The 16,305-nt window shown below is 41.1% G+C and overlaps 1 protein-coding gene across 6 annotated transcripts in view; it reads left to right on the top strand.

Moving 5' to 3' along the window:
- The window catches only part of plin1 (perilipin 1), a 102,035-nt gene that overhangs the window by 62,298 nt on the left and 23,432 nt on the right, over window positions 1-16,305 (top strand). For all 6 annotated transcript variants that reach the window (XM_087293180.1, XM_087293178.1, XM_087293182.1 and 3 more), the window contains one exon: window positions 9,267-9,460. In XM_087293180.1, the coding sequence (XP_087149306.1) occupies window positions 9,267-9,460 (194 nt within the window). The remainder of the gene's footprint in view (window positions 1-9,266; window positions 9,461-16,305) is intronic.

The following is a 16,305-nucleotide window of genomic DNA, read 5'->3' as shown; positions in this document are numbered from 1 at the left end:
TGGCGATGCAGCACATCGTTCAATACTCTTTCAGACAAGTAGCTTCTGAACCGAATCTCCCATACGTGGATTTAGAACATCAAATCCACTTATAGTACTGGAGTTCCCCAACCGAAGGGGAACTATGTCTTTTTGGCATTGTGTGAGAACAAAAACTGAAGTGATGAAACCAAGCAAATGATTCAAATCAAGAAGTAACTAAAGAAGTTTGTCGGCTGTACACTGAAATAAATATATTCAAAGATGATTCCTTGGATTTACAATTTTTTTTTCTTATGTTCAGTGGTTGTAAACAATTTATTTGAGCTGAATTTATACAAACAAATTAAGTTGAACATTATTAAATTTAATTTGTTTGTTTAAATTCAACACAAATAAATTGTTTGCAACATTTCTGCATGCAACACTTTTTTCAGTGTAATTTCGACACAGGTGCGGAAAGACACATTAGGTGAGACACTTGTACAGTAGGTGCAGAACACACACTCTTCTTTCAGTAAGCTGTCTTCTATTTGCTGTGTTCAAGGTAAACTTTTTGGTCCAGATGGGACCAGATGTGGCTGACTTGAGACGACAACACAATTTGCTTTTTTCAACGCTAGTTTTTTGGTGTCAGCATGATGTGTTTCTCCAATAAACCAATTTCCGGGCTCTATGTGCTCTGGGTTTTGGTATCATTTTGAATGGCCAACATACAGTATGAGCAAGTGATTCAGATAGCTGAGGTCTTAAATGGGTCTGACCCCTCCATCTTTCTTTGGAACAAAAGAAGTTAGAAATCACTCTTTACTTTGGAAACCCTCTCGACCACTCCTTTTGACCTTCTTAAACAGAGTTTGAACTTTAAGAAGGAAAACGTGAGCTTCGATTTCCGATACTGAAGTATAGAGAATGCCCCTGAGGTGGGCTGGTCTAAAAATTAAAATTAAGTAATTTTGTTTTATTATTTTTAGAACCCAACTTGACATGCCAATAATGACTGCCCTGGATGCTTGTCATGACCCAAGAGGCTGTATGAGTGGTGACTCTTCTAGAGTGTATGGGGAGTTTGCATTTGTGCAACCTCTGTGAGGCAGAGGAAAGATGCACTCTATTAGAGTGTGTATTGTGGGAGCCCACAGTTCTGAGGTAAGAAGTGAATGAGATTACTTTAGGGGGGTTCTGGTTGAGGAGAGAACTATCCCTTTCTTCCATCCATCAGTACAGGCTGACTTCTGCGGTCCCTGGTCTATCACCAGACAGTTAAGAGTCCTAGTACTTAGGGAAGCACCTTGACACCTTAGGTTTGCAGCTACTGCACTAGTTTGACAGGCTGTTGAGGGAACATAGGCTTCAGGTGACTGTGTGTGCGGAAACTAGACACTTGGAGAGAAGTTGCATCACTTAAAACGGCTTCTGAGCTTTGAAGAAATGTTCTGATCCCATCTACAACTGTACCAAATATACCTTTTAGCTACATTAGTGAATCAAGAAAAAGCATCTCCTCAGCATCTTTAAATTCAGTGAGACTGAGCCAGAGATGATATTCCAGCACAACCAAACAACCCATCGGCTTACTGATCACAAGGGCCATTGCCTAGTTGATTGAAAAGCCAGGTCTGTGACAATCATGTTAAACTAGGATCTCAGTTGTCATAATGTAAGACTAAATGTCAATGACGATACACCAAATACGGACATGCAAAGAAAATCTCCCGGAGTTTGACGTCATCTATCTCTGACTCATTCATTATCCAGCATTCTGAAATGATACCTCATGGCATGCTTCAACAATTGGCTATTGGTTCTAGGTTTGACATTTATTGTAGCTAAAGTCACACTGCCGGTAAGTGAGCTCAAATCTTCTGACTCTGTCAACATTTTTTTCAGAGGGAAAAAACATTTTTCCCATACATCATACAAAGGCCATTAAGCGGCTGTCAGTCAATACATCAAACTAACAATCAAAGACCACAGATTTTAGTCTAGGATTACAGGATTTTAAAAAAAAATGTCTCAGACAACTAAATTGTGGCTGAATTCGCAGTGTGAGCAAAGCAACTGCTCATCTGTTTTCATGAAGGCTGGTTTTGCTTGAGAGGGTGCTCGCTGCAGAGCCATTTGAGGAGAGCTGAGCTCCAGCGAGGGGGAGCATGAGCTGTCGCTCCTCCTCCTGTAAACTGTTTTAATGCGTACACCAACCCCACCCCTAACCCTACCCCCAGTGACATCACTCGTAGAAGAAGTCCAAAAAAGGTGGAGCTTAAGCTTAAGCTTTCCCTCGCTGGAGCTCAGCTCTCCTCAAATGGCTCTGCAGCGAGCACCACTTGTTTGCTTGGGTGCATGCGGCAAATGTGACATTATCACAATATTGGTGTATGTTCGATTTGTCTGTGCGCAGCATCATTTTGCTGGTGGAGCACACAACATTTTTTTGTAACTGTGTGTGTGGATTTGCATCTGAAGATGCACAATGTAGACCGTAATTTCTGGAGAGCACGAATTATGTAGCCATGTATACGCCAGCGGACTTTGGAGGTGGAGCGGAGTTGGCCGTTACAACGGGGTTTGAGTCAAGTGAAGAAGGGTTCTTCATAAGACAAAAAATAAAATAAACAAGTAAATAAAAGGGTTAGAACGTGGTAAGATCTGAAGATAGTGTTAAAAACAGACGGCTGTGAGGGCTTTTCTTTTTTTAAATTGCTGTTGAAAACACTGGTGGCTGGGTTTAGGGAAGGTGGTGAGCGGGTCAATCAGTAGTTTTTCAAAACACTATCGGTTGGGTTTAGGGAAGGGGGTAGGTGGATGGATCGGTCGCTCGGTTACTCAGTTGGTGGATTGGTCAGTCGTTCGAGAGGTCAGTCAGTCGGCATCAGCTGGTGGATTAACGCGAGAAGAGCCGGTGAGAATGGCAATCGCAAAAGAATTTATGATCACCTCTGGTGACTTCGCAAAAAACAAAAACTGCAAAAAAATGTACCTCCTGGTATGTATTTCGTACTCTTTAGAAATGTATACAGGGGAACGTATCCACAATAAGCCTGGGTTGACATGGGCCCAAGTCTGACCGAGCTGGGGGAATTTGCACCCAAATTTTGAAATCTGAAACAACTGCCTGATGTGAAGTTCATTAGGTTTTCTTAGAAGCTTTGAGGTAAATGTTTTTTGTTAATAATAATAAATATTTTTTTCATGTTTATTGTATAAAAGTTTTTGCATTAATTACACAGTTAGCTTGGATACAAAAAAGTGTGGTTTAAAAGCAACATTTTCATGATTGTCCTTCCATTTTATCCACAACCTATTCAGTTTTATAGAACTAAATTCATTCATATAGCAACTTCACTTGTTGAATTCATGTTCCCCACTGTTTCGTCATGTCAGCCAAAAATTACATCGAATCGCCCCCTGTTGTTATTACAAAGGGGAGCACATCAAGTATAAAAACCTTCACAACTTTCGGCTGTGTGTGTGCAGTCAGCGGAGGCTGGTTCTGCAGACCCAGTCGATAGTATGAATCAGTCTTTAGAGCTAAGGACTTCTTCTGTTTACTTCATTGTTACCTGCCTCATTGTGTCTTCCATTTGTCCTGGAATTCCTGCTCAGCTTCTTCAATCTTCTCATCTCCAAAACAAATGGACAGTATACTCCTCTAGTGGATATTATTGACTGTGTCTTTCTGTTGTACATTTACTTACAAGTTGCATTGTCTGGTTTTAAAGAATTACTGCTCTTTTTTGCCTTATTGATTTATCCTTCACACAGCTACATTTACAACTACAGCTACAGCCATATTATAATGGTTGACTGTGTAGTGTACTGCAGTGGTTCCATACCTTTTTTTTGCCTGAGACCCCCTTTTCTCCCAGAAAATATTGTGAGGCCCCTCTCCACATTTAATGATATTACCACTCATAAAAGTTTGCAGTATGATGACGAAAAATGTTGTTTTCAAACAAACAATATGTTTATTATTACTATATCTAGATATGTTTGTGCACAAATAATAGCCTAATGTAAAATGTAAAGCAAAACATCATTAGGCCATTTGTAACTGAAAAACATAAGACTTTGGCCTTTTAAATTGGCCCTATTTTAAATTCATTCATTCATTCATTCATTCATTTTCTTGTCGGCTTAGTCCCTTTTAATTCTTTCGGGGTCGCCACAGCGGAATGAACTGCCAACTTATCCAGCACGTTTTTACACAGTGGATGCTCTTCCAGCCCCAACCCATCTCTGGGAAACCCTATTTGAAATTCAATAACAAAAATATCAGTCTTCACACTGGTGCATAAGGGGAAAAAAACAATATAGGCTATTACAATTTAATACTTGCATGTTATTTGTTATGCTCTATCAAGTAGTGTGAGGACTGCTGCCAGGTGAATCAGTGAGTCTTTTTTTGTGGAGGACGTATTACAAATTTGTCCATTTTTGGTCAGCTAGGGCAGTGGTCCTTAACCTGTTTATCACCGCGGAGCAGTCAACGCTTGACAATTTTCAGTGTTTTGTACGTTGCTAGGCGACTATTAACCGTTTTCTCAGAAGATGACAAGCTGAAAAAACATTGTTGTCGCTCAGTTTTATTTATTGAAAAAAGTACAAAACACTGCAGTGTTGGTGTGTTCTGTGTTTGTCTGACAAAACTAATCTTACAGAAATGTGAATATTCCATAGAAGCTAAAGCTGATCGGTAAATTCTTGTCACTTGACTTGCGATGCGTTTGCGGCCTGTGGTTTATTGGTGCGAGCATGTCACGCCGCTTATGTGCGCATACCACGCACCTCTATTGGAAACAACAAGCTTGTGCAAATTCTAATAATATGCAATATGTGAACGGCCCCTAGAAGGCAGCCGTCATTTGTAATCTCCATCAGTTGATCTTCTTGCACAGAGAGGCTTGATTCACCTGATTTGTTGACAAATGGGCTGCGGATCCATTCCTTGGCAGTTCCTTTACTTGGCCTTTTCCCCTTGGCAAAGAAACTTTCCAGAGATGTCTGTTTCTTACTCATTTTGCTGCTTTTGGGTTTAATTTGGGTGCTAAAGTGACCGAGATATAAGCGAGAAAAAACGATAATTTTTCGAAATAAAAAACTTTTCAAAATAAAAGATTGTTTAGACTCAAATAATAATAAAACAGAAATAATTATTGATTTCTTGTGCAGCCTGGTACCAATTCATTCAAGGACCGATGGTTGAGGACCACTGAGCTAGGGGATAAAATGAGCTAAGGCAACATGGTCATTCTTCTAATTGTCCACTGCTAAGACCCCCACAGAGCTCGCTGAGGCCCCCTTGTGGGCTGGGACCCACCCCACCCCCCCCTCCCCCCCCCTGTTGGGAACCGCTGATGCATTGTACTGTGCTGTACTGTACTGTTGTGGTTAAAGTCTTAGAGCCATGGACAAAGTTTGATTTAATAAATGTTGATCCATTGGAAGAACTATAGCTGCCTTGTTTCTTCTCTGCTGTTTGTTTATTGTAATTTTTCATCTTTAAACATGCAGTGTGTGCCTTTCCGTTGCAGAGATGTGTCCTCCAGCACGTATTCACATTCATGGTCTGAAATTGCATCATTTGTTAAGAGGATTTTTTAAAGAGGGTGATTCATCACATCATTATTCAGTATCTTTTCCACCGAGACATTCAGTTATTCTTAACTGCATACTTTTGTTATTTGATGGAGCTAAACTATTTAGGCTTTGAACTTTGCCTTGAGCTGATCCCTAGAGTTTGTATTTGATGTCTGTTAAGAGGGCAATACTCTCTTAAACTAAAATTATTAAAGCATGTTTATTTATAGATAGAAAGAACAACTGTTAAGGTTTAACAGAAGGATGGATTTGCTCACTGGATTGTCTAATGAATAAAAACACATATATTTTTACTGTTATTGATTAACAAATAATTTCCTAAATAAATAATATGTCATTCATATTAGTAGAATTACTATTATTATTACTTTTTATCCTTATTTTCATTTTTTTAAATTTAAACATCTACAAATCAAAAATCTACAAAGTTGTTTCTGCAAAACAATAAAATAATAAATTAAAAATTTTATCAAAACAATCAATAAAATTTTGTGAGGCGGCATTGCTGCCCACTGCACCACCATTTTTATTCAAAATAAGAATAAATATAAATAAATCAAAAATAGAAATAAATCAAATAATAATAAATCAAAAATGCTATATGTTGCATATATATATATATATATATATATATATATATATATATATATATATATATATATATATATATATATATATATATATATATATATTTTTTTTTTCATTACAATTTTCAGGTAATTGTAATTAATTTAGTGTTTAACTTTTTTATCTTTACCTTCAAATGTTTACATTTTAACTAGAATTTCTTGTTTTATTTATGTCTTACATTGATTAATACATTTTAATTTGATTGCAGAAAATGGTTTTAGTTTTTATTTGCTACAGTATCAATAATTCATTAATTTTCCTTTGCCTTAGTCCCTTTATTAATCATGGTTTGCCACAGTGAAATGGGCCTGCGGTTAGAGTGTATGGAAACATCCATACAATCTAACATTCATACACATACACTACAGCCAATTTTGTTAATTGAATTCACCTATAGTGCATGTTTTTGGACTGTGGAGGAAATCGAAGAACCCGGAGGAAACCCACACGAACATGAGGAGAACATGCAAACTCCACACAGATATGCCAACTCAAACGACACTACAGTATCATAAAAAAATTTAAATTATGCTATTATGCTTTAACATATCATGGTATTATAATATATTATACAATTACTGTAATAACTGTTTGGCATAGTGACATTTGCAGCCTTTTGCTCAGAGGCAATGATTGCCCGATTTCCTTGAAAGAAGCCTGTTTTTCCCTTCTCTTTTGTTTATCTCTGAGTGTAAAAGTGTATTGAACTGCTAATTCTTTCCTCACGTGTGCTTAAAGAAGCAACATCTTGCTGGTTATTTCTATCCCGATATGATAAGAGCATTTTTTTCTTGCTTGTATCTTTCTCCGGGCACATTTAATGGTACATTCAGCAGACAAAATCTGTTTAGTGTGTGTTTTGTCTGGCTTGGTAAATTGAATTGGAATGCATTTAAGGTAGGATATCGAGCGAGAAGCCCTGAAATCAGTGGACATGTGCCTCTTTATTACATTGGCTGCTGTTTGTTCTGTTTATACAGCAAGAGGAAGTGCTTCCTGAGGAACTTCTCTTTTTAACCCTTACTCATTCACATCATCCCTAAATCTGCCCTGAAGAGACCACAAAGAAGTTCTCTTCACTTCCGCCAGCTTTGTGCTTTTGTCATTTCCTTGCCTGAAGGAATTCATGACACAGTAGTGAGCCATGCTGTCTCCGAAAAACCTGTGCTAAAAACAAAACAAAAAAACATGGACATAACATTATTGTTGCTGACAAAATTGATTAGTTATATATCTTTATTATTAGCCTCACCAAAACTGCATTGGTCAAAAATACAACAAAAATATATTTAACAGGTTGCAGTCAAAGTTTTCATCTAAAAATATTTTAACGTAATATGTATTCTTGTGGTTTTAAAGCTGAATTTTAAATATCATTGCTCTAGTCCAGAGATGCTCAAACTAGGGCCTGCGGGCCAAAGCTGGCCCACGGTCACCTTTGATTTGGCCCACCATCCCATCTGAGAAGAGAAGGAGACTTAAGACAGGGAGGATGGTTTGGACACTGTAATATCTAATTAAATGTAACCTTTTTTGTTTGTTTGTTTTATTGTAAAACTACAAAAAACTAAATGAAATATGAAAAGTTTAAATGAAATGTTGTAAATAAATCATAAATCATTTTTTTTTAAATGTACTTCATGTCACCCGACCGATCGAGTACAATGCAGAGACATCAGTACGCAAATCAGTTCTGCTTGACTAGTGTATTCAACATTAACCTCCACTGTGTTATAAATGTTTTTATTGTAGTACGTTATCATTTAAAAATATTCGCATTAGTCAATACGATTTAAAGTAATGTTTTTGATTTGTTTTTAAAATTTTGGCTCATGGCTCTCAATGATATTTGGTTTTTGTCCCTTCAAACGAAAAGTTTGAGCACCCCTGCTCTAGTCACATGATGTTATGGCACGCCATGATTTTGCCTTGTACGGTGCGATCCTGGCTTAACATTTGTGTTGATCCTGGAACATCATTTTTGCTCGAAAATACCTATACCTATTCCCTACCCATAAACCCAACCATAACTATAAAATATTACCAAAATCGGAGGAAAATAATAATTGGATAACGATCATGTAGAAGTGCATAAACCTAACCGCAAGCCTAAACTTAACATAAATGGTAAACGAATATTAATTTAGATTGGCTTATTGAAATGTTGTTCCAGGATCATAACATAGGTGTTAATCCAGAAACATGGTGAAATCAGGTTAAGGGGATGCTATCACATGGTGATAATTTTGTGAAGCACTAAAAATCACTTTTAGACTAGTTAATATACACTTGCTGAATAAAAGTATTCATTTGTTTTTACAAATGCTGCTCTGTAGTTGTTGTCCCATAGTATATTGTAATTATAGCATGTTCAGTTTGGCATTACATAAATAAGGTTCATTTAAAATATTTTCAAATAGAAAACAGCTTTTGTAAATTGTAAAAATTTATAATAAATAAATAATAATAATAGTAATAATAATTACAATACTATAAGTTTTAATGTATTTTTTATATAAAAAATGCAACCTTGGTAAGTAAAATATTTTCTTGACAATAAAAAATGCAGTCATTTGTTGTCACAAAGGGTGAGTAATTAGGATATGCTGTTTAAATAGCTGTAAAGAGATCACAAAATACAACCATTTCACTTTTTTGTCCCTCACAATTACTCATTCGCTCATTCATTCATTTTCTTTTTCGGCTTAGTCCCTTTATTAAGCAGGGGTCCCACAGCGGAATAAACCTCCAACTTATTCAGTACGTTTTACACTGCGGATGCCTTTCCAGTCGCAACCCACACACTCACATACACTACAGCCAATTTAGCTTATTCAATTCACCTATGCCACTTGTATTTGGACTGTGGGGGGAAACCGGAGCACCTTGAGGAAACCCATGCAAACACGGGGAGAACATGCAAATTCCACACAGAAATGCCAACTGACCCAGCCGGGGCTCGAACCAGCGACCTTCTTGCTGTGAGGCGATTGTGCTACCCACTGCGCCACCGTGCTGCCCTCCCTCACTATTTAGATTTTTATTTTTTCCTGCAGAGAATGATAGGAGTACAGAAGAGCAACAGGAGTCTTATGTTGGAGCTTCTGACCCTATGCCGATCTTCAGCAGGCTTGGAGCTCTGGCAAGCACCATCTGCAGACGTGCCTTTGAAAAGACATTTGCACAGCTCCAGCTATCCACACACCAGGGTCACACACTGGTCAAGCGGATCCCTGGCCTGAATCCTCTGGTGAGCTGCAAACTCTATTCAGCTCTGTTAGTTTGTCTTTGCTTTGTTGTGTGTCTCGCTTGTTTTGGAAAGCACAGTTATGCGTGCCTCTTGCTTCATTAGTACATGTATTACACCAAATTACTTTGTATCCACACCCTGCCAATAATAACTGTCCAATAACTACTGAGCACATGAGCCAGAACATGCACTCACTCCCTACTGTACCATTCCAATGTTGTCACATGGCCAGTTGTAAACAGGGTTTTGGGGATTTTTAAAATAAAGTATTACATAACAAATATATATGAATACAAAACTGAAATGTTAATATCTGTAAGTCTAGTGTTCAAAACTACATCCCTAGTCCAGTACACAACTATTAGCAGTAGTACTGTTTTAAAATTGACACGTTCTAGGCGTTTTTTATAAGAAATATGAATGGGGCCTTTTCATCTTTGCATCATTGCATGTATTTATATTTAATATCATTACATATCGTCAGCTTAGAATTATAAGGTTCTATCTGACATTTTTGTCAAAATTGAGTTATTGACATTCTTAATAAATGACAACTTGTTTACATTATGTGATGTTTTTTTATATGTTTTTTTACATTTTAAGATTTTTTTATTTAACAAACAACAAAAGGTTTTATCTACAAAGTCGAACTCTAGCTTGGTTCGTTAAGATTCTTTCTGTGAGCCAATCAGCATTTTTAATGCACCCACGAGGACCAATCAGGATCAGCTTTCTTTGTCATTTCGCCGGACTGCACTATTGACAGCGGGAAACACCAGAAAGACAAAATCACACAAAATCAGAGTCAGCTAAATAATGCTGCACAACACAAAATTGAGATGTGTGTAAATGTGATGATTTTATAAGCATTTCTTGACATTGAGATTCATTCATTTTCTTTTCGGCTTAGTTCCTTTATTAATCCGGGGGAGCCACAGCAGAATGAACCGCCAATTATCAATGTGTTTTGCCAAACGGATGCCCTTCCAGATGCAATCCATCACTGGGAAACACCTATACACACTCAATTACACACATACACTATGGCCAATTTTACCTAACCCAATTCACCTGTACCGCATGTCTTTGGAATTTACTGAGGGAAACTGGAGCTACCGGAGGAAACCCACGCGAACACAGGGAGAACATGCAAACTCCACACAGAAATGTCAACTGACCCAGCCGAGGCTCGAACCAGCGACCTTCTTGCTGTGAGGCGATTGTGCTACCTATTGCACCACCGCGTCACTGACATTGAGATGAAATGTTAAATTTTACATTGTTGAAAAAGAAATGAATATTTAAAAATGTATATATTAAATGTGAAATATATTTATTTGTTTACATATAGTCAGCGAAACACTTTTCAGTGTTTTTTTAACTCATTTGGTCATTGTCTTGTAACGAGGAGACTGACACGGAGGGATCCATTATGCAATATTTAATGCTCAAGTTCTCATACACACACACACACACACACACACAAAATGCACTAACGTGCAAACACACAACAACAGCAGTCTATGATGACTAAAGACTGGCGATGGATAGACACAGTGGGTATTACCAGGCATAGATCGGGGGCAGGCTGCAAGTATCAGAGTCCGTGAACCAGGCGTGGGTCGTGGGCAGATAGCAAACATCAGAGTCCGTATAACAGGCGTGGTTCGTTGGCAGGCAGTGAGTGTCAGAGTCTGTATACAAAGCGTGGGTCGTGGGCAGGCAGAAGGCAAAGCAGGGTCAATAAACAGGCTGGAGTAATACACAGAGAATCAGGCAGGAATAACGCTCAGAAATGCTGGCCGGGGCTAAACAAGACTTCGCAATGAATGAGCGTTTGGTGCTGGCTTATAACGGATACGTGGGTCATTAGTGGGATTGACTTCAGCTGAGCATGATCAAGGTGAAAGGATGGTGTAATGCTTAGAAGTCCAGAGATGGTGGCCTCTGCTGGCCAGCGAGGGGAATGACTGGGACCGAGTCAGTGACACGTCTATTTCTTTTAAAGTCTTTAAATTTAATATTAAGTCTTGAAGGGCAAATACTTAATTTAATTCACGGGGCTTATAATTCAATAAATATAATTCAATAATTCATATAAAGCAAAAAATCAAAAAAAAATATGAAGTTATAAATTAAACCCCCCAACGAACGGCTCCTGAAGTGAGAAGAGTCTCGACGCCGGGGTCTTCCACGGGGGCGAGGGGCCGGCATATCCGGGTGCTGTAAGTGGAACTCATCCAGTAGTGTAGAATCAAGAATGTCCTTACGATTGATCCATGATCTTTCCTCCGGACCGTACCCCTCCCAATCGATGAGATACTGCAGTTGACCACCCCGGCGTCTGGATCTCAGGATCTCGTGGATCTTATAGGCTTCCTCTCCGTCGATCATGAGAGGCGGGGGACCCTGTACACCGGCTGCCACCTCCCTATCCGCCTCGGCTGGACCAACAGCAGGCTTGAGCAGGGAAACATGGAAGGTAGGAGAAATGCGATAATGGTTAGGGAGAGTCAGGCGAAAGGAAACAGGTGAAATCTGACGCTCTATTTGGAAAGGACCCACGTACCTGGGACTGAGCTTTTTACAGGGGAGTCTCAAGCAAAGGTCTCTTGTAGATAGCCATACCCACTGTCCTGGGGAATACGTGGGACCAGGACGACAGTGACGATCGGCTTGTTCTTTAAACCTTCGGATAGCGTGTGACAGATGAGTGTGAGCTGCGTTCCAAACCTTCTCACTACTCTTGAACCACGTATCGACTGCGGGAAGGTCAGTGGTCTCACTGGACCAGGGAAACAGGGGAGGTTGGAAACCTAATACACATTAAAACGGGGTTAGACCTGTGGCTGCCTTTCTCAGGGAGTTTTGTGCGTACTCCGCCCACATTAGGAACTTGTTCCAGTCAGATTGGTTAGCGTGACAGCATGTGCGGAGGAAGTGCCCGATCTCCTGATTAAGGCGTTCAGTTTGTCCGTTAGACTGGGGGTGATAGCCGGAAGTTAGACTGATGTTGATCTGGAGGTTCTGGAAAAAGGCTGACCATAATCGGGATGTAAACTGGGGACCTCGGTCTGAGACGATGTCTTCGGGAAGACCATAATAGCGAAATACATGTTCACACAGAAGCTCTGCGGTTTCGAGGGCTGTGGGTAGCTTGGGTATGGCAATGAGTCGACAGGCTTTGGAGAAGCGATCCACAATTGTTAGGATAGTGGTTTTTCCTTGTGATAGGGGCAAATCCGTGATGAAGTCTATGGCTATGTGAGACCAGGGTCGACGGGGAATCTCCAAAGGTTGTAATAAGCCAGCTGGACGATGACGGGAATGTTTAGCCATTTGGCAGGGAGAACATTTATTCAGAAAGTTAATCACGTCTTTATTCAGGGAGGACCACCAGTACAGAGACTGAATCATCTGAGCCGTAGCAGTGCTGCCTGGATGACCTGAACTGGGGTGACTGTGTATTTCAGCGATCAACTTCTCACGGAGCATGGGAGGCACATATATTTTATCCTCGGGACATGCCTGCGGAGTAGGAATTTGTTCGGAAGCCTGCGTGATCTCATGCTCGATGTCCCATCTAATGGGTGCGATAATCAACGGGTCCTTAAGGATGGGTTCTACCTCCTCTAGCGAAGTTTCCTCGTTAGAGATACGAGAGAGGGCGTCCGCCTTAATATTCTTGGAGCCTGGAATGTAGGTGACTTGAAAGTCAAATCGGGTGAAGAACAACGCCCATCGGGCTTGTCTGGGATTCAGGCATTTACATGAACGAATATACTCCAAATTCTTGTGATCAGTAATGACGGTGAACGGGTGTGTTGCTCCCTCAAGCCAATGTCTCCATTCCTCGAGTGCAGCCTTCATGGCGAGAAGTTCTCGGTTACCCACATCATAGTTTCTCTCAGCAGAATTCAGTTTACGGGAAAATGCACAGGGATGAAGCTTATTCGTAGTAGGGGATCTTTGGGACAGGATGGCTCCGAGACCGGAATTAGAAGCGTCAATTTCCACAATAAAGGGTCGTGTGGGATCTGGGTGACACAGAATGGGTGCCTCCGTGAAGCGAGCTTTGAGTTGGTTGAAAGCCCGAATGGCTTCCGAGTGCCATTTCAGACGGGCATTATTGGCTTTTACCATCGCGGTGAGAGGAGCAGCTACTGAGCTGAAGTTTCTTATGAACCGTCTGTAGAAGTTGGCGAATCCCAGGAACCGTTGTAATTGCCGGATGGTTTCGGGTTGTGGCCATTGAGTGACAGCGTCAACTTTCTGCTGATCCATAGCAACTCCCTCGTGACTGATGATGTAACCCATGAATGAAATACATGTCTGATGAAACTCACATTTGGATACCTTGGCATATAATTGGTTCTGGATGAGGCGTTGTAGCACTGCTCTGACATGTTGAACGTGTTCTGGTAGGGAATTGGAGTAGATCAGGATGTCGTCAATGTATACGGTGACCCACTTATTGAGCATGTCTCTAAATATCTCATTGATAAAGGCTTAAAACACGGAAGGACTGTTAGCTAGGCCGAAGGGCATAACGAGATATTCGTAGTGCCCGTTAATGGTGGAGAACCCGGTCTTCCACTCATCTCCTTGGCGAATGCGAACCAGGTTGTAAGCATTTCGGAGATCCAATTTGGTGAAATATTGGGCTGAGCGGAGCTGTTCAAGTGCTGCTGGAACTAGTGGTAGGGGATAACGGTATTTACTGGTTATTTCATTCAGACCTCTATAATCTATACAAGGGCGTAAGCTGCCGTCCTTCTTCTTAACAAAAAAGAACCCCGCTGAAGCAGGTGACGTAGAAGGTCTTATGAAACCCTTCTCCAGCTCCTCAGAGATGTAAGAATTCATGGCTTCGGTTTCAGGTTGAGAGAGAGGGAATATGCGACCACGAGGGGGCGTGGTGCCGGGCAATAGTTCGATGGCACAATCATACTCACGATGAGGTGGGAGTTTGGTTGCTTTTCTCTTGTTAAAGGCTTCGAGCAAATCGTGATACATTCTGGGAACTTGACAGAGTTCAGAATCCTCCAAACTAGAGATAACATTAACCTGAACGGGAGATACGGAGTACAGACACTGGGTTAGACACCTCTCACTCCATTTTACAATCTCACCCTTCTTCCACGAGACTTGGGGATCATGATGTTGTAACCAGGGGAGTCCGATAATCACATTGTGACGGGGAGAGTCGATAACGAGAAGGGAGATTTCTTCCACATGGAGAGAGCCTGTGCGAAGACATAAGGGCTGAGTTTGATATTTTATGTGTCCTTTCCCCAGGGGGTGCCCATCTATAGCAGTGACGGCTAGGGAGGAAGTACAGGAAGTTAGAGGGATGGAGTGAGCAGCAGCAAACTTGTAGTCAATAAAGTTACCAGCGGCTCCTGAATCGACCATAGCCAAAGTCGAAATCTCTACCTCCTCATACTTCAAACAAACAGGTACACTCATAGAGTCATTAGTGGTTGTGAAAACGGTGGTTGTACTCACCGGAAGTGCCTTCGGTGGAGGTTTATTGGGACATAAGTTCTTCATGTGACCTGAAAGTCCGCAATACAGGCATAATTGGTTCCGTCTCCTCCGTTCACGTTCTTCGGGGGTCAACCGAGTTCTACCCAACTGCATGGGTTCCGTGGGAGTTTCAGGGGATACAGGACTGGACATAGCAGAGCATAGGGGGTTACGGGTGCGAAGCAAGGTGTCTAACCTGATTGACAGTTCGATGAGTTGATCCAGAGTCTTCCCCTCATCCCGACATGCCATTTCCTTCTGCAACATCTGGTCTTAGAGCTTTGCGGTAGAGTGTAGTGAGTGGATCATCAGCCCAGCCTGTTTGCGCTGCCAGCGTGCGGAAGTGCAGAGCGAATTCAGCTGCGGGTTGATCTCCCTGTTGTACACATAAAAGCTCCTCACCAGCGTTACGACCACCCTCGGGGTGATCAAACACAGTGCAAAAGCGCTTGAGAAAGTCATTGAACAAGGGGAATATCGGGGTATTATCTGGCCAGACAGCAGTAGCCCAGTCTAAAGCTTTGCCAGTAAGCAGTGAACATACAAAAGCGATTTTCCCATTCTCATCCTTAAATAAGTAGGGTTGTTGAGCAATAAATAGTTTACACTGCAGCAAAAAGCCTTTACATTTAGCTGGGTTACCTGAGAATTTATCGGGGAACGCCAAGCGTACTCCTGAAGCGTTCTGAGTCTGGGTTTGCATGGGTTGAGTCGGAGAGTAGTTAGCGGTAAGTTGCACTGTGGGAGCAGCTTGCAGGTTTTGCAGAGATCTCACCAGTTCATCTGTTAACTGAGTCAAATGAGTTAGTTGTTGTTGATGTGTGGTGAGTACCTGAGCCTGAGTGGTCACTTCCTGTGATAAAACCTGTATGGCTGCGGGATCCGTGTTAGGCGAAGTCTTCTGTAACGAGGAGACTGACACGGAGGGATCCATTATGCAGTATTTATTGCTCAAGTTCTCCTACACACACACAAAATGCACTAACGTGCAAACACACAACAACAGCAGTCTATGATGACTAAAGACTGGCGATGGATAGACACAGTGGGTATTACCAGGCATAGATCGGGGGCAGGCTGCAAGTATCAGAGTCCGTGAACCAGGCGTGGGTCGTGGGCAGATAGCAAACATTAGAGTCCGTATAACAGGCGTGGTTCGTTGGCAGGCAGCGAGTGTCAGAGTCTGTATACAAAGCGTGGGTCGTGGGCAGGCAGAAGGCGAAGCAGGGTCAATAAACAGGCTGGAGTAATACACAGAGAATCAGGCAGGAATAACGCTCAGAAATGCTGGCCGGGGCTAAACAAGACTTCGCAAT

Source organism: Danio rerio, chromosome 18 (genome assembly GCF_052040795.2).
Source record: "Danio rerio strain M-AB ecotype USA chromosome 18, GRCz13ab, whole genome shotgun sequence".
NCBI lineage: Eukaryota > Metazoa > Chordata > Actinopteri > Cypriniformes > Danionidae > Danio > Danio rerio.
Note: the sequence above shows the minus strand (reverse complement) of the source record. Positions and strands in the feature narration are given on the sequence as shown.